The following is a 26,452-nucleotide window of genomic DNA, read 5'->3' on the forward strand; positions in this document are numbered from 1 at the left end:
ATCCTCACGTCCCTTCACTCCACCAGTCCTGCTTCGAATACAGCTGTTCATTTCCGACCTCAGCTGCGTCCTCTGCTGCAGACGCAGAGCCCGCATCAGTGCTGAATGCACCCACTCTCTCCCGGGTTCCCCTCTTGCCTTTTATACATGAAGAAATGCTCTGGGATTGTCCTTCCAGTGCTGGGAGTGGCTGTTACATTTTGGGTGAGTGTGGTCTTTATTGGACTTCACAGTGTGAAGGAGGTGGTGTTCATGTCTTTATCTGTCCAATAAAGGTTCGTGCTGGGAATCCTGGCCTCACAGGTGAGTGCAGAAGTTGCTGGTGTCTGTGTTCTTACATTACAGTAATGAACTGTGTGCTTTATCTAATCGCTTTACAATACATTGCAACCTGCTATAATGGTTTGTACCATAACAGTGTAGTCCATCTGTTGTAGAGGTCTGGACACTTTCAGTACAATGCCAGACATTGTAATGGTCTGTGACTTTACAGTGCAGTGTCGGCTGTTGTGACGGTTTGTGCCCTTCCAGTACAGTACTGGCCATTGTAAAGGTGTGTGCCCTCAGAGCACAGTGCTGTTGATATTTCTAGGTCGGTTGCAATGAATTAATTGAAAGATACTGCATGGAAACGGGCGCTCTGTCCCACCACACACAGCTATTATCAATCTTCACAATATTTCTCTATTGCAACACAATCTAAAAAATAATAAAAAAATCTAAACCTTCTCATCCACTCCCTGCACACAATTTAAGGGACAATTTACAGATGCCAATAACAACCAACAAACAAGCACGTTTTTGTGATGAGAGAGGAAGCCGGAGCACCCGGAGGAAACCCACGCATCACAGAGGGAACATGCCAACTTGACACAGAACAGACAGCAGCTGAGGTCGGGATCTATCTTGTGTCACTGGCGCCACTGTGCTGCCCATCCCTTGTAGGCCATCAGTATTGTGTTGTGTTCAATCTCTGCCTTTGTATTGAAGAGCTGGGTGTTGTACTGGTCTATGCCTCACTGGCCAGTATTGTGGTCTGGCAGCTCAGTGTGCTTGGAATACAGTGTTTGTGCAGAGTGAATCCTTGTTGCACAGACCATAAATCCCTGCACTACTGTAATACTTACCTATTTCCAAATATGCCAATATGCCATTTCCCTCACACACTACTTGCTGCACCTGCCCTGTAATGAGTACACAAGTATATCTTGTTCCCTCTACTTTGCCATCAGCCAAGGTGCAACCTTATACTCTGCCCTCTCCTCCAGGTGATTAATATAGACAGTTAATAATTGAAAGCCCAGTCCTACACAAATGGGTTTGCTAATGTTAACTTAAGTTATAATATGATTGCCACTTGTTATAACATGTGACATGTACTGCCACCTTCAGGATATATGTGCCCCATGATCTCATAGAAACTCGGTTGATCGACTCTCCCTGAGGCCCGACCATTTACTTGGTACGTCTCCCCCTATTACACCTTCCAATATGCTTCACATCAGAGGTGTCAGGATTAAATTCCATCTGCTATTCCTCTGCCTGACATTCCATCCGATCTATATTCTGTTGTTGCCTCTGATAATCCACCACACTCTCTACAAAACCACACATTCTTATATAATCCGTAAACATACAAATTACACCTCCCACATTCCCCTCCAATTCTTTACATCATAATCATCACGGGTCCCAACACCAGTCCCTGTTAGCTGTCTCTCTGCCTAGTGCATGATGGAACATTTCATTCCCTTGTTCCATGACCTAGGCTGGGCCTGTGTGTGAGTGGCCACACTCTGTATCACTCAGTTTCTGATCTCTTCTGTCACCATTTCTCTACCTGACCCCAGGTTCAGCCTTCGGTCTTTGTGCCCGAGTCTCTGACTGGGACAGATGAAACCCGTATTAAATGGGTGACGTTTCGGGTCGAGACCCTTCTTCAGACTGATGTCAGGGGGGCGGGACAAAGGAAGGTGGAAACAGGAAGTTAGAGGGAGAACTGGGATGGGGGAGGTGGGGGAAGAGAGGGACAGAGGAACTATCTAAAGTTGAAGAAGTCAATGTTCATGCCGCTGGGCTGCATGCTGACCAAGTGAAATATGAGGTGCTGTTCCTCCAATTTCCAGTGGGCCACACTATGGCACTGGAGTTGGCCCATGACAGAAAGGTTAGACTGGGAGTGGGAGGGGGGGTTGAAGTGCTCAGCCACCGGGAGATCAGGTTGGTTAAGGCGAACTGAGCAAAGGTGTTGAGCGAAAAGATCGCCGAGTTTGGTTTCACTGATATAAAGAAGTTGACATGTAGAGCAGCGGATACAATAGATGATGTTGGAGGAGGTGCAGGTGAACCTTGTATGTACTTTTATTCTGAGGCTGTGACCTCTTGTCCAAGACCAGTGGATACATCCCCTCCACGTTCACTCTATCCAGGCCTTTCACTATTCTGTAAGTTTCAATGAGGTACCCCCTCCCCCCATCCTTCTAAACTCACGTGGTCGATATCCCTCCAAACCTGTTCTATCCATGTACCTGTCTAATTGTTTCGTAAACATTGGGATAGTCCCAGCCTCAACTACCTCATCTGGCAGCTTGTTCCATCCATCCACCACCTTTTGTGTGAAAACGTTATCCCTCAGACTCCTATTAAAGCTTCTCCCCTTCACCTTGAACCTACGACCTCCATGTGTATTGTATGTGTGGTGACGGCTGTCCTTTTGTGGAACTGAGACCGTGACTTTGAATCCGGCAGTTTGTCGAGTCCCACAGGAACTGGCCTGTGGGAAAAGCCCATCTGCCGTCCTTCCCCAGCCTGGCCCCTGCGTGCTGCCTCGCAATCTCCATTTTTCCAAGGAGAGAAGCGATGATTCTCAGCAGCGGCTCCGCCCAACTCCGCCCTGTCAGTGTCACCAGACACTGGGCAGTGGGCGCGCTCTGTGATTGGTGGCAGCGAGTCGTTGTGATTGGTCGCTTCAGTGGTCCAATCAAACAGTTTTGAATCAAACTGACCACTTACAGTGCACGGCCTCTCCATTCCCTCATTAGCATAGGGCGATGGGGCAGTCTATTTAATCCGCGCTCAGAGCTTGTTCTAGACATTCGTGTGTCTGAGGCCGAGAGACGAAATGCCTGACCCACCGAAAGCGGCCAAGAAGGGCGCCAAGAAAGCCGTGTCCAAACCTGCAGGCAAGGCTGGCAAGAAACGCAGGAAGTCCAGGAAGGAGAGTTACGCCATCTACATCTACAAAGTGATGAAGCAGGTTCACCCCGACACCGGCATCTCCTCCAAGGCTATGAGCATCATGAACTCGTTCGTCAACGATATTTTCGAGCGCATCGCGAGCGAGGCTTCCCGCCTGGCTCATTACAACAAGCGGGCGACCATCAGCTCCCGGGAAATCCAGACCGCCGTGCGCCTGTTGCTACCCGGGGAGCTGGCCAAGCACGCCGTGTCGGAAGGGACAAAGGCGGTGACCAAGTACACCAGTTCCAAGTAAAGATCCTCAGTGCTGACAAACCGAAAACCCTAAGGCTCTTTTAAGAGCCACCCACAATCTCACTGAAAGAGTTGTAGCACTATTTCGGCATCGAATTGCTACAAAATAGTGTGGGGGCTATAAACTAGGCAGCTACAATATTTTAAATTATGTTTATGTTGATCAAACTACGGACAAATAGTTTTAAGAATGAGAGGTACGCCATTTAGGACGGAGACGAGGAAAACCTTTTTCACAGAGTCGTGGATCTGGAATTCTCTGCCGAAGAAAGCAGTGGAGTATGGCGAGTCGTAGGCGAAGTACGTTGAGGTAGACGTTTATTGTAACTAACAACCGTGACAATCAACCATCAAACGACAGACAACCATAAATCTTACTGTCTCCTTCGGAGGACTAAACGAGACTGCCCAGTTCCTTTACCTGCGCACCACCTCACCTCTTCTACCAATCAGGGGGTTCGATGGTCTGGACCAATCCCTGTGTCCCTACATGATCCCCCCCCCAGAACCCTCGGTGCGGTACCAGGCAGGTGCCCGGACCACCCGACCGGAGCGGGTGCGGAGAGGAGAGGGGGGCTCTGCCGGGGGTGGGGATGGGGAAACCGGCACCTCGGGAGGAGGGGAAACTGCCGGAGCCGGAGGGGGCAGTGGCAAGAAGACCGGGGGAAGCGGGGTCCCGAACGGGGGCAGCGAGGGGGAAAACTGCTGTACGGGAGCCGCGGCCGGAGGGCGGCCCCGGCGAGGAGGTTGAGCCGCTGTGAAGGGCTGGTCTGGGTCCAAATAGGCAGGCTTGAGGCGGGACACCGAGACGACCTCTTGTCGTGTACCCACTTCTAACGTGAAGGTGACTGTGCCTCTCTTCACTACTCTGAACGGACCCTGGTAAACTGGTCGGAAAGGGGGGCGGTGGGCATCGATGCGCCCGAAAACGAACTCGCAGTCGCCCAAAGCCGGCGGGACGTGTGAAGGGGGATCCCCGTGACGCAGGGACCGGGGCCAGGGACCCCACCCGCGCTCGGAGTGCAGCTAAGAGTGCTGGCATGGAGGGAGGGGGGGTGGAACATTGGGGGAGAACGTCGCCTGGTACTCGCAGGGGCGAGCCATAGACCAGGTCTGCCAAGGAAGCTCCGAGATCGTGCTTTGGAGCCATGCGGATACCCAGGAGAACCCATGGGAGCTGGTCGGCCCAGTCGGGGCCGGACAGGCGGGAAGTGAGTGAGGCTTTAAGCTGCCTATGGAACCGTTCCACCATCCCGTTGGCCTGGGGGTGATAGGCGGTGGTTTGTTGTAATCGGGACCCGCACAGCTGAGTCAGAGCCACACACAGGGATGAGGTGAATTGGGCGCCCCGGTCGGTAGTGATGACGTCCGGGACGCCGAAATGGGCAATCCAATTTAGGGCCAGAGCCTGCGCGCAGGAGGCTGCTGAGATGTCGGACAACGGGAGCGCCTCTGGCCACCGGGTGAACCGCTCGACTACCGTGAGGAGGTGGGTGTAGTCCCTGGAGTGGGGTAACGGGCCGACGAGATCCACATGGATGTGGAGGAATCGGACTGCGGGGACCGTGAACTGCTGGATGGGAGGCCGAGTGTGTCGGTGGACCTTGGAGGTTTGGCACGGAATGCAGGAGCGGGCCCAGGCAGCCACCTGCCTCCGCAGCCCGTGCCAGACAAATCGAGCCGCAATCAGAGCCGAAGTGGCCCGTATGGACGGGTGTGCCAGGCCGTGAATAGTGTCAAAAACCTGGCGCCGCATGGAAGTGGGTACTACCGGGCGGGTGCGCAGCAGGGAAACGTTGCACCAGAGTTTAGTACGCGTGGGACCACAGGCTACCTGTGCCAACCGCAACCCCGAGGTGGTGTGGGGGTATAGTGAGGGGGTGTCTTCCAGGCGCTGAGCCTCCGCTAGCTCCTGGAAATCCACCCCGGAACTTACCGGGGAAACCGCCGGTCTGGACAGGGCATCCGCGACGGCGTTTAGTTTTCCCGCACTGTGCCGAACGTCGGTGGTAAATTCTGAAACGTAAGTGAGATGTCGCTGCTGGCGGGCCGACCACGGATCGGAAACCTTCGAAAAAGCAAACGTCAGTGGCTTGTGGTCAGTGAAAGCCACGAAAAAGCGACCCTCTAAAAAATAGCGAAAATGACGGATCGCCAGGTAGAGGGCCAGGAGTTCCCGATCAAAGGCACTGTAAGCTATCTCGGGGCGAGTAAGCTGGCGGCTGAAACAGGCCAAAGGGTGCCAGAGGCCGTTAACCTGCTGTTCTAAGACGCCCCCCACCGCCACGCCGGAGGCATCGATGGTGGGGGCAGAGGAGCACGGGTGCACGAGCATGGTGGCGTTTGCGAGGGCCAGCTTGGCTGCTGCGAAAGCCGCGTCGGCAGCAGGGGACCACACGAGCTCGGTGGGGTTACCCGCGAGGCATTGGAAAAGGGGGCGCATGATCCGGGCTGCCGCCGGGACGAAGCGGTGGTAAAAATTCACCATACCTACAAACTCTTGTAACCCTTTGATAGTGTCGGGGCGGGGGAAGGAGCGGATAGCAGCCACCTTCTCGGGCAAGGGAACGGCACCTGCCTGTGTGATCCGATGGCCCAGGAAATCTAATGAGGATAGTCCGAATTGGCATTTGGACGGGTGTAGGATCAGACCGTGGTCCTGCAACCTTTGGAATATGGAGCGCAGGTGGGACCGGTGTTCGTGAGCCGACCGACTTGCCACGAGAATATCGTCCAGATATATGAATACAAAAGGCATACCCCGACCCACATGATCCATAAGGCGTTGGAACGCCTGGGCGGCGTTTTTGAGGCCGAAAGGCATCCGCAGCCATTCGAAAAGCCCGAACAGGGTGATTGTGGCGGTCTTAGGAATGTCTGCGGGGCGAACCGGGATCTGGTGATACCCTCGGATTAAGTCGTTTTGAGAAAACCGTGGCACCCTCTAGGCTGGCAGAAAAATCCTGAATATGCGGGATCGGGTATCGGTCAGCCATGGTGATGGCGTTCAGACGTCGGTAATCGCCACATGGTCTCCACCCCCCAGATGCTTTTGGGACCATGTGTAACGGTGAGGCCCACGGGCTGTCTGACGGGCGTATGATCCCCAGTCGTTCCAAAGTGAGGAACTCTTCGCGAGCGACTGCCAGCTTATCAGGGGGTAGGCATCGGGCTCGGGCGAAAACAGGCGGTCCCTCCGTAGGGATGAAGTGCACGACTCCGTGCTTGGCGGCAGGTGTGTCGAATCGCTGGACTAGGAGCTCCGGGAAATTAGCGAGTATCGCAGCAAACGGGTCGGAGGTCGTAGTGACGGCCTGGACGGTCGGGCTGGATGACACGGAAACCGAAGGAGTGGGGGGGTCAACGCTACTCGACGACGGTTGCAGGCTCTTCCCGTGGACGTCAGGGATTAACGAAAAAGCCCAAAGGAAATCCGCGCCCAGGATTGCCTGGCCGACATCTGCGATGATGAAAGTCCAGTTGTAGGTCCTGGAACCAAAGGACAGGGACATGTCCCGTGTTCCATAGGTACGGACAGGGCTGCCGTTGACCGCAATGAGTGGGGGGCCGGTCTTACCTGATCGTGCTTCTTGGCAGGATGGAGGCACAATGCTGACGATCGCCCCGGTGTCCACGAGGAAAACGGTACCCGTATGTTGCTCCGCCAGGTAGAGGCGATGGTTCTGGCCGATCGAGATTGCCTCTACATTTGATCGGCCAAGGCATTTCCCGAGAATGTGCAGGTGCTTCTACAGTTGCGTGCCGCTGCTCCCCACCTTCTATGAAAGAAACACCAGCCGCGCTGGTGTGTTTCTATGTCGCGGGCCTGTTTCAAAATGGCCGCCGTCGACGTAGCAGCTTGGCGGGTTTTTTGAAAAGTGGCGGGCGGATGGGCGCCATCTTGGCCGCGCGGTCGGTCGCTCACCTGTGTTGAAACCCGATTTACTGACCCAGGGCGCCTCGCCTTTGCCGCGACCAGTGCGTCCGCCTTTTCTGCAAAATCCATCGGGTCCCCGAAAGTAACGTCTGCTAGGACTACGCGGACGTCCTCTGGCATCTTTTCGCGGAATGCCTCCTCGAACATGAGGCATTTGGTGTGTTCTCCCGCTAGAGTCATCATCTCCGTCATGAGGACCGACCGCGGTCGGTCCCCGAGCTCAGGTAAGTGCAGGAGTGTGCTGGCCCGCTGTTGTTGGCTGCGCCCGAAGGTTTTCAGCAGCAGCGACTTGAGGCCCGCATACTTGTCGGTTTCTGGCGGGTCGGTGACGTACTGTGCGACCCGTGCGGACGTTTCCGATTGCAGGACGCTCAGTAGGTGGTAGAACCTGGTCGCGTCCTCCTGTATTCCCCGTAGGTGGAACTGTGCCTCCGCTTGGGCGAACCACAGGCGTGGTTGGTGGGCCCAGAACGGGGGCAGATGAACGCCGACTGCGTTTGGCGTCGATGCCTCCCGATGGGACATCTTGGTGATCTGTGATCACGTCGGGGTCACCACTATGGCGAGTCGTAGGCGAAGTACGTTGAGGTAGACGTTTATTGTAACATTAACAACCGTGACAATCAATGCATCAAATGACAGACAACCATAAATCTTACTGTCTCCTTCGGAGGACTAAACGAGACTGCCTAGTTCCTTTACCTGCGCACCACCTCACCTCTTCTACCAATCAGAGGGTTCGATGGTCTGGACCAATCCCTGTGTCGCTACAGGAGGCCAATTCACTGGAGGCTTTCAGGAGAGTTAGATTTAGCTCTTGGGGCTGAGGGAATCAAGGGATATGGGGGGGAAAGCCGGAAAGGGGAACTGATTTTGGATGATCAGATCAAATTGAATGGCGGTGCAGGCTTGAAGGGCCGAATGGCCTACTCCTTTCTATGTTTTAAGTTTCCAAAATCCCCGTTTTACTGAGATCAAGACAGATTCAGTCCTCACAGAATAACTTTTGACGCCGTAGTCTCGCGTTCGTCCGCAGTTTGTGAGTAGTGACCGACCATAACAATACTGTTTACACGGAAACCCGCCTGCTGTTATGTTCAGTGAAATGCATTCGTTTACCAGTTAATGTAAATGCGACATTAAATTCGCAGTATCTCTCATGTCGGAGAATTAATTCACACTCCGTTTCTAATGTAAATGGATCGGGAACAAGTGACGGGCGAAATGATGAATCGGAGATTATATTTGTTTTTGGTGATTTTTATTGAAAAAATGTTGCCGGACTTTTTAAACTTCAGCTCATTTTGGGGACTGACCGTTGGTTTCGGCGGTTCTCTTGTTGCCGCCTGTTCATTGGTGCACGAAGCCTCTCATGAATGGGCCGCTCCCCTCACCAATGAGATTAGGCGCTTCATCATTCATACAGGAAGTACTGGGGAGATTTCCATATTTCTGGTTTTTTAAAAGTCTGATGAGAAAAGGGTTCGGGATTGAGACGGAGCTCATCGTCCGCTGATGGAATAGTTACGCTGCGGGATTTAGACCAAGACAGCCAGACGAAGACTCGTCTGTGGTTGATACACATAACGGTTGGTGTGAAGCGGTACTCAGCTCTTCCACAGACACTGTGGGTGGCTCTGAAAAGAGCCTTTGGATCGTTACATTAATGTTTTGCCAAGTTACTTGGTCTTGGTGGCCGCGCTGGTTTTCTTGGGCAACAGCACGGCCTGGATATTGGGCATCACCCCGCCCTGAGCGATGGTCACCCTTCCCAGCAGCTTGTTGAGCTCCTCGTCGTTGCGGACGGCCAGCTGTAGGTGTCTGGGGATGATGCGGGTCTTCTTGTTGTCCCGGGCCGCGTTACCGGCCAGCTCCAGGATTTCAGCCGTCAGATACTCGAGCACAGCAGCCATGTATACCGGGGCTCCAGCACCCACCCGCTGAGCATAGTTACCCTTTCTCAGAAGCCTGTGAACACGGCCCACCGGGAACTGCAGCCCGGCCCGGGACGAGCGAGATTTGGGCTTGGTCCGAGCTTTACCACCAGTTTTCCCTCGCCCAGACATTTCCGACTAATTACTGTACACAGAATGATGAAATCGTCCCGCACTCGCCCTTCTAATAGTTTCTGGGGGAATGCCGTTCGGCGCTTACGATTGGTGATGCGGCGCTGTATCTCATTGGTGGTCTGTAACAGTCCAATTGGTTCATTCTCCAATGATCTGCCGGCAACAAGACGACCGCAGAAAATAACCGGCATTCGCCAAAATGACTTGAAATTTGAAAAGTCCGCCTAAGAGAAACATATTTTAAAATCGGCCAAAGGAAAATCCATTTCAATCTGTGTGTGAACATGGATTTCCCGTATCGTTCGTTTCCGACCCACATGTAAAACGAACTGTGTGCGTCAATTCCACCACAAGATATGTTGTCGAATTAATTACAGTATCTTCCATCTTTTTCCACTGCTAATCTATCGGAACAAACCCGATAGAATGAATATGTTCGAAGCCGATCTTTGTGTGAAGGCATCGGACTGTGGGAGGGTCGAAACTGTTGCATTAAAGCTGTGTCGTAATATTAGTACAACTCTGGGACTGGCAGACCCTTAAAAGAACCCCAAATTCACTGGGGAAATCATAGTTTCCCAATATTGACTGGGGAAATCATAGTGTGAAAGGTTTCGATGGGGTGTAATTTCTCAAAGGTTTTCAGGAGAGTTTTCTCCAGCAATATGTAGAGGGCCCCACACGTGAGAGGGCACACTTGATGTAGTTTTGGGAAATTGGGAAGGGGGACCAGTGACCACAATTCAATCAGATTTACGATAATTATGGACAGAAAGGGCTCGCAAGTATAAATGCTAAATTGGGGCAAGGCCAACTTTGAGGGTATGAGAGAAGGTCTCACTCAAGTTGTTTGGAGGGGAAAGGAACATCAGCCAAGTGGGATGTTTTTAAAAGTGTGCTGACAGAGCTCAGGATGTGCACCTCCCTGTTAGAGTGAAGGGCAAGGCAGGTAAGGAAGCTTGCATGATGTGGGAAATTGAAGCATTGGTCAAGAATAAGAAGGCCGCAAGAGAAACGAGGCTGGGATCAAGTGTTTCCCTGGAAGAGTTTCAGGAACTGAGGATCAAACTAACAAAGAAAATCAGAAGGGCAACAATGAGCCAGGAGATTGCATGAAAGACAATCCCAAGAGATTTTATAAATACATGTAGGAAAAAGGGTAACTAGAGAGAGTGGGATCACTCAGGAATCAGAGTGGTCAACTCTGTATGGAACCACAGGCAAAGTCACCAATGAGTATTTCTACTCTGTTTTTACCGAGGAGAAAGACAGGAGGACGGAGGAACTTGGGGCAATCAATAGAAGTGTCTTGAGAGCAGTCAATATTATGGTAGAAGAGGTGCTGAAGGAAATATTAAGTATGATGGTAGACAAATCTCCCGAGCATATCCAAGAGCATTGTGGGAAATTACGGGAACCCTGGTTGAAATCTACGAGTTGACATTAAATACAGGAGAGGTGCCAGAATACTGGAGGGTGCTAAATGTTGAGCCTCTATTCAAGAAAGGCTGCAGGGAAAATGCTGGGAACAATAGGCTTGTGAGCTAAACATCTGTAGATGGAAACTTACCGGAGAGTATTCTGAGGGATAGGATATACATTTTGATGGAGGGCTGATGAGGGATGGTCAGCATGATTTTGTAGGTGGAAGGTCATGTCTCACGAATCTGATTTTGTTTTTTGAAGAAGTGACCAAAAAGGTTGATGAGGGCAGAGGTAGATGTATATATGGACCTCAGCAAAGCATTCAACAGGGTTCCACATTGTACGCTGCTCTGGAAGGATAGATTGCAAGGGGCCCAAGGACAGATAGCTGAATGGATAGAAAAGTGGCCTCGTGGAAGGAAGCGGAGGATGAAGGTTGCCACTTGGACTGGAGGCCTGTGACCAGTGGTGTGCCTCAGGGTTTGGTGCTGGGCCCATTACTGTTTGTCATCTATATCAATGATTTGGATGAGAACATATATGGCAAGATTAGAAAGTTTGCAGATGATATAAAAGTGGGTGGTGTTACAGATAGTGAAGATGTGCTGAGTGCTAAGCCGGAAGAAATGGGGGAGATATTAAACAATTTATTTTCTTCGGTATTCACCGAGGAGAAGGATATTGAATTATGTGAGAAATGATGGGTCCCTTAAATGTGTATATTTTAATGCTAGGAGCATTGTAAGAAAGGTGGATGAGCTTAGAGCCTGGATTGACATCTGGAAGTATGATGTTGTGGCGATCAGTGAAACATGGTTGCAGGAGGGTTGCGATTGGCAATTAAATATTCCAGGATTTCATTGTTTCAGATGTGATAGAATCGGAGGGGCAAGAGGTGGGGGTGTTGCATTGCTTGTCAGGGAGGATATCACAGCAGTGCTTTGGCAGGACAGACTAGAAGGCTCGATTAAGGAGGCTGTTTGGGTGGAACTCAGAAATGAGAAAGGTTTAGCAACACTCATAGGGGTGTATTATAGACCGCCAAATAAGGAACGAGAATTGGAAGAGCAAATATGTAAGGAGATAGCAGATATTAGTAGTAAGCACAGAGTGGTGATTGTGGGTGATTTCAATTTTCCGTATATAGACTGGGAATCACATTCTGTTAAAGGGCTGGATGGTTTGGAGTTTGTAAAATGTGTGCAGGATAGTTTTTTGCAGCAATACGTAGAGGTGCCTACCAGAGAAGGGGCAGTGTTGGACCTCCTGTTAGGAAATGAGATGGGTCAGGTGACGGAGGTATGTGTTGAGGAGCACTTTGGGTCTAGTGATCATAATGCGATTAGTTTCAATATCATTATGGAGAAGGTCAAATCTGGACCAAGGGTTGAGATTTTGGATTGGAGAAAGGCTAATTTTGAGGAGATGAGAAAGGATTTAAAAGGAGTGAAATGGAAATTGTTGTTTTATGAAAAGGATATAATAGAGAAATGGAGGATATTTAAAGGTGAAATTTTGAGAGTACAGAGTCTTTATGTCCCTGTTCGGTGGAAAGGAAAGAATAATAATTTGAAAGAGCCGTGGTTTTCCAGGGAAATTGGACACTTGGTTCGGAAAAAGAGAGAGATATACAATAAATATAAGCGGCAGGGAGTAAATGAGGTTCTTGAGGAATATAAAGAATGTAAAAGGAATCTTAAAAAGGAAATTAGAAAAGCGAAAAAAAGATATGAGGCTGCTTTGGCAAGTAATGTAAAAGTAAACCCCAAGGGGTTCTACAGATATGTCAATAGCAAAAGGATAGTGAGGGATAAAATTGGTCCATTAGAGAGTCAGAGTGGACAGCTATGTGCTGAGCCGGAAGAAATGGGGGAGATATTAAACAATTTCTTTTCTTCGGTATTTACCGAGGAGAAGGATATTGAATTATGTGAGGTAAGCGAAACAAGTAGAGTAGTGATGGAAATTAGGAGGATTAAAGAAGAGGAGGTACGGACACTTTTGAAGAATATAAAAGTGGATAAGTCTCCAGGTCCTGATAGGATATTCCCTAGGACATTGAGGGAAGTTAGTGCAGAAATAGCAGGGGCTATGACGGAAATATTTCAAACGTCATTAGAAACAGGGATGGTGCCGGAAGATTGGCGCATTGCGCATGTTGTGCCTTTGTTTAAAAAAGGTTCTAAAAGTAAACCTAGCAATTATAGACCTATTAGTTTGACGTCTGTGGTGGGAAAATTAATGGAAAAGATACTTAGGGACAATATATATAATTATTTGGATAATCAAGGCCTGATTAGAAATAGTCAACATGGATTTGTGCCTGGAAGGTCATGTTTGACTAATCTTCTTGAATTTTTTGAAGAGGTTACCAGGGAAATTGATAAGGGCAAGGCTGTGGATGTTGTCTATATGGACTTCAGTAAGGCATTTGACAAGGTTCCACATGGAAGGTTGATTAAGAAGGTTAAATCGTTGGGTATTAATAGTGAGGTTGCAAGATGGATTCAACAATGGCTGAATGGGAGATACCAGAGGGTAACGGTTGACAATTGTATGTCAGGTTGGAGGCCAGTGTCTAGTGGAGTGCCCCAAGGATCTGTGTTGGGTCCACTGTTGTTTGTCATTTACATTAATGATCTGGATGATGGTGTGGCAAATTGGATTAGTAAATATGCAGATGATACTAAGATAGGTGGAGTAGTTGATAGTGAGGTAGATTTTCAAAGTCTACAGAGAGACTTGGGCCTTTTGGAAGGGTGGGCTGAAAGATGGCAGATGGAGTTTAATGCTGATAAGTGTGAGGTGCTGCATTTTGGTAGGACAAATCAAAATAGGACGTATAGGGTAAATGGTAGGGAATTGAGGAATGCAGTGGAACAGAGGGATCTGGGAATAACTGTGCATTGTTCCCTGAAGGTGGAATCTCATGTGGATAGGGTGGTGAAGAAGGCGTTTGGTATGCTTGCTTTTATAAATCAGAGCATCGAGTATAGAAGTTGGGATGTAATGTTGAAATTGTACAGGGCATTGGTGAGGCCGAATCTGGAGTATGGTGTGCAGTTCTGGTCGCCAAATTATAGGAAGGATGTCGACAAAATGGAGAGGGTACAGAGGAGATTTACTAGAATGTTGCCTGGGTTTCAGCACTTAGGCTACAGAGAGAGGTTGAAAAGGTTGGGTCTTTATTCTTTGGAGCGTAGAAGGTTGAGGGGGGACTTGATAGAGGTTTTTTAAATTTTGAGAGGGACGGACAGAGTTGACGTGGGTAGGCTTTTCCCTTTGAGAGTGGGGAAGATTCCAACAAGGGGACATAGCTTCAGAATTGAGGGACAAAGGTTTAGGGGTAACATGAGGGGGAATTTCTTTACTCAGAGGGTTGTGGCTGTATGGAATGGGCTTCCGGTGGAAGTGGTGGAGGCTGGCTCGATTTTATTATTTAAGAGTAAATTGGATAGGTATATGGATAAGAGGGGATTAGAGGGTTATGGTCTGAGTGCAGGTAGATGAGACTAGGTCAGGGAAAATGGTCAGCGTGGACTGGTAGGGCCGGACAGGCCTGTTTCCATGCTGTAGTTGTTATATAAGCGAAACAAGTAGAGTAGTGATGGAAATTATGAGGATCAAAGAAGAGGAGGTACGGACACTTTTGAAAAATATAAAAGTGGATAAGTCTCCAGGTCCTGATAGGATATTCCATAGGACATTGAGGGAAGTTAGTGCAGAAATAGCAGGGGGTATGACGGAAATATTTCAAACGTCATTAGAAACGGGGATGGTGCCGGAAGATTGGTGCATTGCGCATGTTGTGCCTTTCTTTAAAAAAGGTTCTAAAAGTAAACTTAGCAATTATTGACCTGTTAGTTTGACGTCTGTGGTGGGAAAATTAATGGAAAAGATACTTAGGGACAATATATATAATCACATGGATAAACAAGGCCTGATTAGAAACAGTCAACATGGATTTGTGCCTGGAAGGTCATGTTTGACTAATCTTCTTGAATTTTTTGAAGAGGTTACCAGGGAAATTGATAAGGGTAAGGCTGTGGATGTTGTCTATATGGACTTCAGTAAGGCATTTGACAAAGTTCCACATGGAAGGTTGATTAAGAAGGTTAAATCGTTGGGTATTAATAGTGAGGTTGCAAGATGGATTCAACAATGGCTGAATGGGAGATACCAGAGGGTAATGGTTGACAACTGTATGTCAGGTTGGAGGCCAGTGTCTAGTGGAGTACCCCAAGGATCTGTGTTGGGTCCACTGTTGTTTGTCATTTACATTAATGATCTGGATGATGGTGTAGCAAATTGGATTAGTAAGTATGCAGATGATACTAAGGTAGGTGGTGTAGTTAATAATGAAGTAGATTTTCAAAGTCTACAGAGAGACTTGGGCCTTTTGGAAGGGTGGGCTGAAAGATGGCAGATGGAGTTTAATGCTGATAAGTGTGAGGTGCTGCATTTTGGTAGGACAAATCAAAATAGGACGTACAGGGTAAATGGTAGGGAATTGAGGAATGCAGTGGAACAGAGGGATCTGGGAATAACTGTGCATTGTTCCCTGAAGGTGGAATCTCATGTGGATAGGGTGGTGAAGAAGGCGTTTGGTATGCTTGCCTTTATAAATCAGAGCATCGAATATAGAAGTTGGGATGTAATGTTGAAATTGTACAGGGCATTGGTGAGGCCGAATCTGGAGTATGGTGTGCAGTTCTGGTCGCCAAATTATAGGAAGGACGTCGACAAAATGGAGAGGGTGCAGAGGAGATTTACTAGAATGTTGCCTGGGTTTCAGCACTTAAGCTACAGAGGGAGGTTGAACAGGTTGGGTCTTTATTCTTTGGAGCGTAGAAGGTTGAGGGGGGACTTGATAGAGGTTTTTAAATTTTTAAGAGGGATGGACAGAGTTGACGTGGGTAGGCTTTTCCCTTTGAGAGTGGGGAAGATTCCAACAAGGGGACGTAACTTCAGAATTAAGGGACAAAAGTTTAGGGGTAGCATGAGGGGTAACATCTTTACTCAGAGGGTGGTGGCTGTGTGGAATGAGCTTCCGGTGGAAGTGGTGGAGGCAGGCTCGATTTTATTATTTAAGAGTAAATTGGATAGGTATATGGATGGGAGGGGATTGGAGGGTTATGGTCTGAGAGCAGGTAGATGAGACTAGGTCAGAGAAAGTGGTCGGCGTGGACTGGTAGGGCCGAACGGGCCTGTTTCCATGCTGTAATTGTTATATGGTTATATGGTTGCGAAAAATCGTAGCACAATCTTGAACGTTTGGCTAAGTGGGCTGAGGAATGATTAATGGAATTTAATGCAGAGAATTTCTCTGCATTTAATACAGAGAATGTGAGATGTTGCATTCAGGAAGAATAACATAGGCAGGACCTACACGGTGAATAGAAGGGCTCTGGCGAGTGTTGTAGAGCAGAGGTATCATGGAGTGCAGGTGCAGAGTTCCTTGAAGTTTGAGTCACAAGGTGGTTGAAAGGGCATTTGGCACACTGGCATTCATCAGTCAGAGTATTGATGTTGGGAGATTATGTTGCAGTTGTATAAGACGTTGATAAGGCTGCATTTGGAGTATTGTTTTCAGTTCTGGGCACCATGTTATAGGAAAGATGGTGTCAAGCTGGAAAGGGAACAGAGCAGATTTACGAGGATGTTGCCAGGAGTCTGAGGGTCAGAGCTATAGGGCAAGGTTGAGTATGCTGGGATTATTCCTCGGAGCACAGGAGGATGAGTGATGATCTTATAGAGGTGCATAAAATCATTTTAGTAATAGTTCAGGTAGATGCAGTCTCTTACCCAGAATAGATGAATCAAGGGCCAGAGGAGATAGGTTTAAGGTGAAGGGGAAAACATTTAGTAGGAACCTGAGGGGTACCTTTTTCGCAAATAGGGTGTTGGGTGTATGGAACAAGCTGCCAGAAAGGTGAAGACATTTTTCCTCATCACTTCTTAAAAGAACATCCTTTAATTATGAGGCTTTGACTAGACTCTCCCACTAGAAGAAACATCCTCTCCACATCCACTCTATCCAAGCCTTCCTCTATTCTGTATGTTTCAATGAGGTCCCCCCTCATTTTTCTAAACTCCAGCGAGTACAGGCCCAGTGCCGACAAACGCTCATCATAGGTTAGTATACTTATTCCTGGGATCATTCTTGTAAACCTCCTCTGAATCGTCTCCAGAGCCAGCACATCCTTCCTCAGATATAGTGAACAAAATTGCTCACCATATTCCAAATGCGGCCTTACTAGCGCCTGATAGAGCCTCTGAATTACATCCCTATTTTTGTGTACAACCCCTCTTGAAATAAATACTAGCATTGAGTTTGCTTTCTTTACTACCGATTCGATTTGCAGATTAACTTTTGGGAACGCTGGTGCAGGATTCCCAAAGCCCCTTTGCACCTCCAATTTCTGGATTCTCACCCCATTTAGAAAATAGTCTACACCTATATTCCTGCCACCAAAATGCATGACTCCACGTTTTGCTACATTATATTCCATCTGCCACTTCTCTGCCCACTCTCCCAACCTGTCCAAGTCCTTCAGCAGAGCCCCTACTTTCTAGGGTTGCCAACTTACTCCCAAATACGGGACTTTGAAAGACTTTGAAAAAAATAGGTGCAGGAGTAGACCATTTGGCCCTTTGAGCCAGGACCGCAATTCAATATGATCATGGCTGATCATTTAAATCAGTACCGCATTCGTGCTTTTTCCCCGAGCCCTTTGATTTCTTTAGCCCAAAGAGCTAAATCTAACTCTCTCTTGAAAACATCCAGTGAATTGGCATTCTGTGGCAGAGAATTCCACAGATTCATAATTCTCTGGGTGAAAATGTTTTTCCTCATCTCAGTCCTAAATGGCCTACCCCTTCTTATAAGTGACCCCTGGTTCTGGACTCCCCCAACATAGGGAACATTATTCCTGCATCTAGCCTGTCCAATCCCTTAAGAATGTTATATGTTTCTATAAGATCCCCTCTCATCCAGTCGACCCATTCTTTCATTATATGTCAGTCCCGCCCTCCGGGGAATTAACCTGTTGAACCTATGCTGCACTCCCACAATAGCACTAATGTCCTTCCACAAATTAGGAGACTAAAATTGCACACAATACTCCAGGTGCAGTCTCACTGGGGCCCTGTACAACTGCAGTAGGACCTCCTTGCTCCTAAACTCAAATCCTCTCGTAATGAAGGCCAACATGCCATTAGCTTTCTTCACTGCCTACTGTACGTGCATGCTTACTTTCAGTAACTGATGAGGTCTCGTTACACCTCCCCTTTTCCTAATCTGACACCATTCAGATAATAATATGCCTTCCTGTTCTTGCCACCTAATTGGATAATCTCACATTTATCCACATTCTACTGCATCTGCCCACTCACCCAATCTATCCAAGTCACCCTGCAGCCTCACAGCATCCTCCTTGCAGCTCACACTGCCAACCATCTTTGTGTCAACCGTAATCTTGGAGATGTTACATTTAATTCCCTCATCTTAATCATCAATAAATATTGTAAATAACTGGAGTCACATCACCGAGCCTTGCGGCACCCTCCTAATCACTGCCTGCCATTCTGAAAAGGACCCATTAATTCCTACTCTTTGCTTCCTGTCTGCCAACCAATTCTCTATCTATGTCAATACCCTACCCCCAATATCATGTGCTTTAATCTCATGTGGGACCTTGTCAAAGGCTTTTTGAAAGTCCAGATACACCACGCCCATATCCATTTTACTTGTTACATCCTCAAAAAATGGCAGAAGATTAGTCAAGCATGATTTACCCTTCATAAATAGATGCTGACTTTGACTGTTCCTGTCACTGCTTTTCAAATGCGCTGCTGTTACACCTTTAATAGATTCAAGCATCTTCCCTTTAGTGTAAGGCTAACTGGTCTATAATTTCCCGTTTCCTTTCTCCCTCCTTTCTTAAAAAGTGGAGATACATTTGCGACCCTAGGAACTGATCCAGAGTCTATAGAACATTGGAGAATGATCACCAAGGCATCCATGATTTCTAGGGCCTTCTCCTTGAGTACTCAATGATGCAGACCATCAGGCTCTGGGGATTTATCTGCCTTCAGTCCCAACAGTTTACCTTATACCATTTCTTGACTAATGTGGATTCCCTTTAGTTCCTCCCTCCCAATAGATCCCCGCTCCCCTAGTATTTTTTGTGTCTCCTTAGTGAAGACAGAACCAAAATATTTGTTTAACTGTTCTGCCATTTCCCTGTTTCCCATTATAAATCCACCTGTCTCTGATTGTAAGGGACCTATATTTGTCTTCACTAATCTTTTCCTTTTTACATATCTAAAGAAGCTTTTACAGTCAGTTTTTATATTCCCTGCAAGCTTTCATTCCTGCTTTTTCCTCCCACTTAGATAACCCCTTTGTCCTCCTCTGTTGAATCCTAAATTTCACCCAGTCCTCCGGTTTGCTGCTTCCTCTGGCCAATTTATATGCCTCTTTCTTGGATTTAACACTATCCTTGATTTCCCTCGTTAGCCACGGTTGAGCCGCCTTCCCCATTTTATTTTTTTGCCAAACAGGGATGAACAATTTTTTGGAGTTTTTTGCGATCTTTAAATTTGTGCCATTGCATTTCCACTGTCAACACTTCAAGTATAATTCGTCGGTCTATCCTAGCCAATTCCCGTCTAATACCATCAAAATCTCCTTTGTTTAAGTTCAGGACCCTAGTCTCTGAATTAACCGTGTCACTCTCCATCCTAATGCAGAATTCCACCATATTATGGTCACTGTTGCCCAAGGGGCTTTGCACAACAAGATCGCTAACTAATCCTCCCTCATTACACAATATCCAGTCCAGGATGGCCTACCCTCTAGTCAGTTGCTCTACATATTGGCTCAAAAAACCGTCCCGTATACGTTCCAGGAAATCCTCCTCCTCAGCGCTGTTACCAATTTACACCAAATCAATATGAAAATTAGTCACCCATGATAACTGCTTAATGCACGTTAAATCCCACAGCACTGCCTTTTTTATAATATGGATCTGTTTCACGAATTCCATGAATTCTTCTTCCATGTCCTCTTCCATGAATTCTCCAGTTCATATAACCTTCTCCATGGAAATATAGATGAGAAATATTCATCAAGGGCCTGGTTCCGTTCTTTATGACCCTATAACAGACTTGGAAATGCAGCATCTGGTCCATGGGACAAATTGTTGATGGGAACTAGGAACTAGGAACAACAAACCAAACTCTGTCTCCGCAACCACCGTTGGTATAACTGCCAACCCAGGGCCTTACTCGTTCATTGCCTTTGATTACAGGAACACACAAACACTGAAACTTCTCCCTCAAAGTCAGCAAATGAAAGAGTTGGAAATTGACTTCCAGAATTGGGTGGTGCCCATGCACCAGTCAGCATGAATGGTGCTAGAATGGAGATGCCTGAGGGCTTCACATCCCTGGGTGTAAAAACTACCAACAATCTGCCCTGGAGCATCCACAGCAAAGCCCTGGCCAAGACAGCAGCAACCCCTCTATATCATGTTCATAAGTCATAGGAGCAGAATTAGGCAATAGACAATAGACAATAGGTGCAGGAGTAGGCCATTCAGCCCTTCGAGCCAGCAGCGCCATTCAATGTGATAATGGCTGATCATTATCAATCAGTACCCCGTTCCTGCCTTCTCCCCATACCCCCTGTCTCCACTATCCCTAAGAGCTCTATCGTGCTCTCTCTTGAATGCATTTAGAGAATTGGCCTCCACCGCCTTCTGAGGCAGAGAATTCCACAGATTCGCAACTCTCTGACTGAAAAAGTTTTTCCTCATCTCCGTTCTAAATGGCCCACCCCTTATTCTTAAACTGTGGCCCCTTGTTCTGGACTCCCCCAACATTGAGAACATGTTTTTTGCCTCTAACGTGTCGAACCCCTTAATCATCTTATACGTTTCGATAAGATTCCCCCTCATCCTTCTAAATTCCAGTGTATACAAGCCTAGTCGCTCCAGTCTTTCAACATATGACAGTCCCACCATTTCGGGAATTAACCTAGGCCATTGATTCAACTCCGCCATTCAATCATGGCTGATCTATTTTGCCCTCAACCCCATTCTCATTCCTTCTCTCCATAACCCTTGACACCCTGACCAATCAAGAATCTGTCAATCCCTACCTTTATAATACCCAATAACTTGGCCTCCAAAATCATCTCTGGCAATGAATTCCACAGATTCACCACTCTCTGACTGAAGAAAATCCTCCTCATCTCCTTTCTAAAGGCAGATACTTTAATTCTGGGCTGTGCCCTCTCATCCTAGACTCTTCTACTGGTGGAAACATCCTCCCTATCTAGGTCTTTCCTTAGTTGATACATTTCAATGAGGTCCACCCTCATCCTTCTGAACTCTAGCAATTACAGGCACAATGCCGTCAAATGCTCATAATACCTTAACCGAATCATCCTCAGGAACATTCTCATAAACCTTCCCTGGACCCTCTCCAACACCAGCATAACGTTCCTCAGATTTGGGGCCCAAAACAGCTCATAATATTCCATATTTCGTCCAAATAGTGCCTTATAAAGGCTCAGCATTTTCTCCCCGTTTTATATTCTAGTCCTCTTGAAATAAATGCTAATATTGCATTGTCTTTCCTTAATACCAATTCAACTTGCAAATCAACCTTTTGGAAATCCTGTACTCTGAAGTCCCTTTGCACCCCCAATTGCTGCATCCTCTCCCCGTTTAGAAAATAGTCTATGCCTTCATTCCAACTATCAAATGCATGACTGCAACCTTCACCATGTGGTTTTCCATCTGCCACTTCTTTGCCCACTCTCCCAACCAGTCCGTCCTTAGCACAATCCCTGCTTACGCAACACTACCTGCCCCTCCACCTATCTTTGTATCATACGCAAACATGGCCACAAAGCCTTCAATTCCCTCATTCAATCATTGATATACAACGTGAAGAATAGCAGCCCTAGTAACAATCCTCGTCACTGACATCCAACCAGTAAAATCCTCCTTTATTCCCACTCTTTCCCTCAGCAGACTGAGGAAGTGTGACATGTCTCGACCGACTCTTACTCACTTCTACAGATGCACAGTAGGATGCACCCTGTTGGGATACATCATAGCTTAGTTTGAGAGCAGCTCTGCCTAAGACCACAAGAAAACATAGAGAGCAGTGGATGTGGCCCAGTCCATCACACAGACCAGACTCCCCACCATCGACTTCATCTACACTAGCCGCTGCTTCCGGGAAGCAGCCGACATAATGCGTCACGACTCACCCCAGTCGTTGCCATTTCTTCCCGCTCCTGGTGGCAGAAGGTACAGAGTATGAAAGCATCAGACTCAGGAACAGCTTCTTCCCCGCGGTTATCTGACCATAGACCGGGACTCCTGTGTGGAATCCAGCTCTTTAGTTCATGTCAATGCAAAGATTAGTGGGAAGGAGGATTGCGAAGCTTTAAAAAAACTATAGAAAGTAACTAAAAAGGCAATTCGGGGAGAAAAGATGAAATACAACAGTAAGCTAGCCAATAAAAAAAAGAACATAGCAAAAATGTCTTCAGATATATGAAGAGTAAGAAAGAGGCAAGAGCGGATGTTGGACTGCTGGAAAGTGGTGTTGGAGAAGTGATAATGGTGAGTAAAGCAACGGCAGATGAATTGAATATGTCTTTGCATCAGTCTTCACAGTGTGAACAATGTGCCTGAAATTCACGAAATTCAGAGAGTGGAAGTGGAGTGGTAAGGAGAAGCTGCTTGGGAAGTTGAAAGTCTGAAGGTGGATGTCACCAGGACCGGATCGAATGCACCCTAGCGCTCTGAAAGAGGTGACTTTAGATTGTGGAGGCATTAGTTGTGATCTTTCAAGAATCACTCGAGTCAAGGGTGGTTCCAGGCAGGCCGAAGTCAGCATGATTTTGTGCAACAGAGATCTTGCCTGACGAACCTGTTAGATGTATTTGAGGAAGTAAATGGCAAAATCGACAAAGAAGAGTCAGTGGATGTGGTTTTACCGAGATTTTCAGAAGACCGTTGATATGGTGTAGGAAGGAACTGCAGATGCTGATCTATACTGAAGATGGACATGCAGCATCTCTGGATAGGAATGGGTGAAGTTTCGAGTCGAAAGCTTTCTTCAGACTGATTTGATTCTCCACATGAAATGCTAAAGATGAGAGCCCTTGGTATCAGAGGGAAGATAACAGCACGGATAGCAGGTTGGCTGGATGGCAGAAGGCAGAGGAGCAATAAAGGGGGCTTTTACTGGTTGTCTGCCAATGACCAACAATGTTCTGGTACTCTTCATGGTATATATCGTTGATTTAGATGAAAGGCTTTGTGGCCAAGTTTGCAGATGATACAGATAGGTGGAGGGATAGATAGTATAGAGAAAACAGGGACTGAGCTGAAGGACTTGGACAGGTTGGGAGAGTGGGCTGCGGTGGCAGATGGAATGCAGCGTAACAAAGTGTGGAGTCATGTAGGAAAATAACTGCAGATGCTGGTACAAATCGAAGGTGTCACAAAATGCTGGAGTAACTCAGCGGGTCAGGCAGCATCTCAGGAGAGAAGGAATGGGTGACGTTTTGGGCCGAGACACTTCAGACTGATGTCTGAAGAAGGATCTTGACCTGAAACGTTACCCATTTCCTTCTCTACTGAGATGCTGCCTGACCCGCTGAGTTACTACAATATTACCTTCAAAGCATGGAGTCATGCATTTTGGTCGTAAGAATAAAGGTGTAGACTATTTTCTAAATGGGAGAAAATTCAGTAATCGGAGTAACATCATCGGAGTCACAAAAACAATATGTTTTACACACTAGGGACAATTTTCAATTTAATTAAGCAAATTAACCTACAAACCTGCAGGTCTTTGGAGTACGTGGAAACCGGAGATCCCAGAGAAAACCCACGCAGGTCTCGGGGAGAACGTACAAACTCCATACAGACAGCACCCGGATTGATCAGGATTGAACCTGGGCCTCTGGTGCTATGAGGCAGCAACTCCACCGCTGTGCCACCGTGCCGCCAACACTAGTGGGGGAGTCTAGGACCAGAGGCCGCAGCCACAGAATAAAGGGATGTACCTTCAGAAAGAGGAGGAGGTATTTCTTTAGTCAGAGGGTTTGGTGAATCTGTGGAATTCATTGCCACAGTCCACGGCTTTGGAAGCCGTCAATGGGGTTGAGTGGAAAAGATAGATCAGCCATGACTGAATGGCGGAGTGGACTTGATGGGCCGAATTGCCTCATTGTGCTGCTGGAACCATGTTGACCGGCCCTCTCACCAGCTGCAGGGAAATCCCGAGGGAGGTCCCGCCTCCTCCGCGGCTGGTTAAAATCGTCGATTGACAGCGCGTTAAACCAATGAAAATTGTGCGTCCCGCGTTGCCATGTGCAGGATCACGTGACCGTTGGTGACGCGCACTCGACCGTTAAACCGTCTCCGCGCGAGCTGGGGAGCGCGTGTGTGACGTCAACGTCGCCAGAGCGCGCCTGTGGGCGGGAGGGGCCGGTTCGCGAGGCGATGGGGTACCCGAGTGACAGGGGACGGGGGCGGGGCCAACGGGTCTGTCTCCTCCACCACCAGTTCACCGAGTACGTCTGCATCGTCGGCGGCCCCACAGTCACAGGTTCGATTCCCTCCCCAGATTTGGTAACGACAGTAGAAATAGTTTTAATGTAATTTAGTTGAGTATTCAGCCAATTTAACGTTCCAGACGAAAGCAAATATAAATTTAACACAATTGTCAGTGTCTTTCACGTGGACGTCCGAATAAGGGTCGGAATCGGCCAATCGGCCGTCGTGCCGACTCCACCACCAGTGAACCTCCCTGCCAGGATACCGGTTCCCCTGCAGTTCAGGTGCAACCCCCTCCCTCTTATACCAGCCCCACCTTTCCTGGAAGAGGTTCAACCAAGTGGCAGCCCAACTGTTAGCAGAGCATCGTTCCCGGAAGTGCTCAATGTATTTTACGCTCTCCTCGAAAGGGAGAATATCAATGTGCCTTGTTGTTGTCCCCAATAGCTGCGAATAGCATTGCAATATCAATCACCAAGGCCGACGTCAGAAGATACATGCTAGACACAAAATGCTGGAGTGACTCAGTGAGTCAGGTAGCATCTCTGGAGAGAAGGAACAGGTGACGTTTCAGGTCGAGACCCTTCTTCCGAATGTGTGAGGGGAGAGAGCGGGACGAAGATAGGATGTAGTCAGAGACAGGAAGACTAGTGGGAGAACTGGGAAGGGGGAGGGGATAGAGAGGGAAAGCAGGAACTATCTGAAGTTAGAGAAATCAATGTTCATACCGCTGGGGTGTAAACTGCCCAAGCGAAATACGAGGTGCTGTTCCTGCAATTTGCGCTGGGCCTAACTCTGACAATGGAGGAGGCCCAGGACAGAAAGGTCAGATAGGGAATGGGAGGGGGAGTTGAAATGCTGTGCCACCGGGAGATCAGGTTGGTGAAGACGGACTGAGCCGAGGTGTTCAGCGAAACGATCGCCGAGCCTGCGCTTGGTCTCGCGGATGTAGAGAAGTTGACATCTGGAACTGCAGATACAGTAGATGAGATTGGAGGTGATGCCGGTGAACCTCTGCTTCACCTGGAAAGACTGTTTGGGTTCTTGGATGTCAGAACATACATCATGAATGATCCCTTGGAAAAGCTTTGGCTCCGAGTGTGTACCTGGCTGCATTCTAAAACATGCATGAATCAAACGACTGGAGATTTGCAGACATTTTTAATCTTTCATTATTCAGATCCCCGGTTCCTACCTGCTTGAAAAGAGAAACAATAATACACCAATGTCCAAGAAAACTAGGATGACGTGTCTCAAAGACCAGTCTAGATTTGCTAGCTCTTCACTCTGCATTGGCCCACACTAAGACAATAACATCACATGCGTCAGACTGTTGTCAGGCTCAGTGATCAACACCATCTTCAAGCTTGTTCTCAAAACCAGGGAACTGGATCTCTGATCTCTGTGCAACTGCAGGTATCAAAAGGTATCCCATGAGGCAGAGTCCCACTGCACGTGGTCTGACTCTGCTGGGTCCTACTGCCCACCCCCTCCCATAGGGAGCCTCAGCAAGGGATCCACTGGGTCTCCCCCTTCCCCCTCTACCCAGGCGGCCCTAGCTACTCCCCACATCGGTCCTCATGCCCCCCTCTGCTCTGTTAACCAACCAACCATACATCGCCTCAACCTCCGCCTATCCCTCTGCCTTTATCTGACCCTAACCCCCACACTTGCCTGGTGTTCACCATCCCCTCTGACCTCCCCCTTTCAGATACCGAACAGTCTATCCTCAGCAGAAGCCTCACCTTTGTTCCCCTCCGCCCCCACATCAACGAGTTCCGGGTCCGCCATGACGTGGAGCTCTTCTTCTGGCGCCTCTGCCTCCGAGCCTTTTTCCATGGGAAGGAGTACTCACCCGCCAGTGATGACCCCTTCTCCCGTCTCCAGCGGACCCCTCGTCTTGCCCCCCCCCCCCCCCCCCCCCGGTTGGCCAACTA

General features: G+C 48.1%; 2 protein-coding genes across 2 annotated transcripts; one reads left to right on the forward strand and one right to left on the reverse strand.

Moving 5' to 3' along the window:
* The first annotated feature begins 3,121 nt into the window (after positions 1-3,121).
* On the forward strand, positions 3,122-3,493 carry LOC144609478 (histone H2B 1/2-like). Its single transcript, XM_078427964.1, has one exon. The coding sequence runs from the start codon at positions 3,122-3,124 to the stop codon at positions 3,491-3,493; it is 372 nt and encodes a 123-aa protein (XP_078284090.1).
* A 5,240-nt stretch (positions 3,494-8,733) lies between these two features.
* Positions 8,734-9,502, reverse strand: LOC144609469 (histone H2A-like). The gene has a single exon (XM_078427949.1). The coding sequence runs from the start codon at positions 9,493-9,495 to the stop codon at positions 9,109-9,111; it is 387 nt and encodes a 128-aa protein (XP_078284075.1). The 5' UTR covers positions 9,496-9,502; the 3' UTR covers positions 8,734-9,108.
* Positions 9,503-26,452: the final 16,950 nt, after the last annotated feature.

This window comes from Rhinoraja longicauda, chromosome 34, assembly GCF_053455715.1.
Source record: "Rhinoraja longicauda isolate Sanriku21f chromosome 34, sRhiLon1.1, whole genome shotgun sequence".
In the NCBI taxonomy this organism is placed as follows: Eukaryota; Metazoa; Chordata; class Chondrichthyes; order Rajiformes; family Arhynchobatidae; genus Rhinoraja; species Rhinoraja longicauda.

Coding starts and splice junctions, on each gene's coding strand:
- LOC144609469 (XM_078427949.1), bottom strand. CDS start 9,495: ATGTCTGGGCGAGGGAAAACTGGTGGTAAAGCTCGGACCAAGCCCAAA.
- LOC144609478 (XM_078427964.1), top strand. CDS start 3,122: ATGCCTGACCCACCGAAAGCGGCCAAGAAGGGCGCCAAGAAAGCCGTG.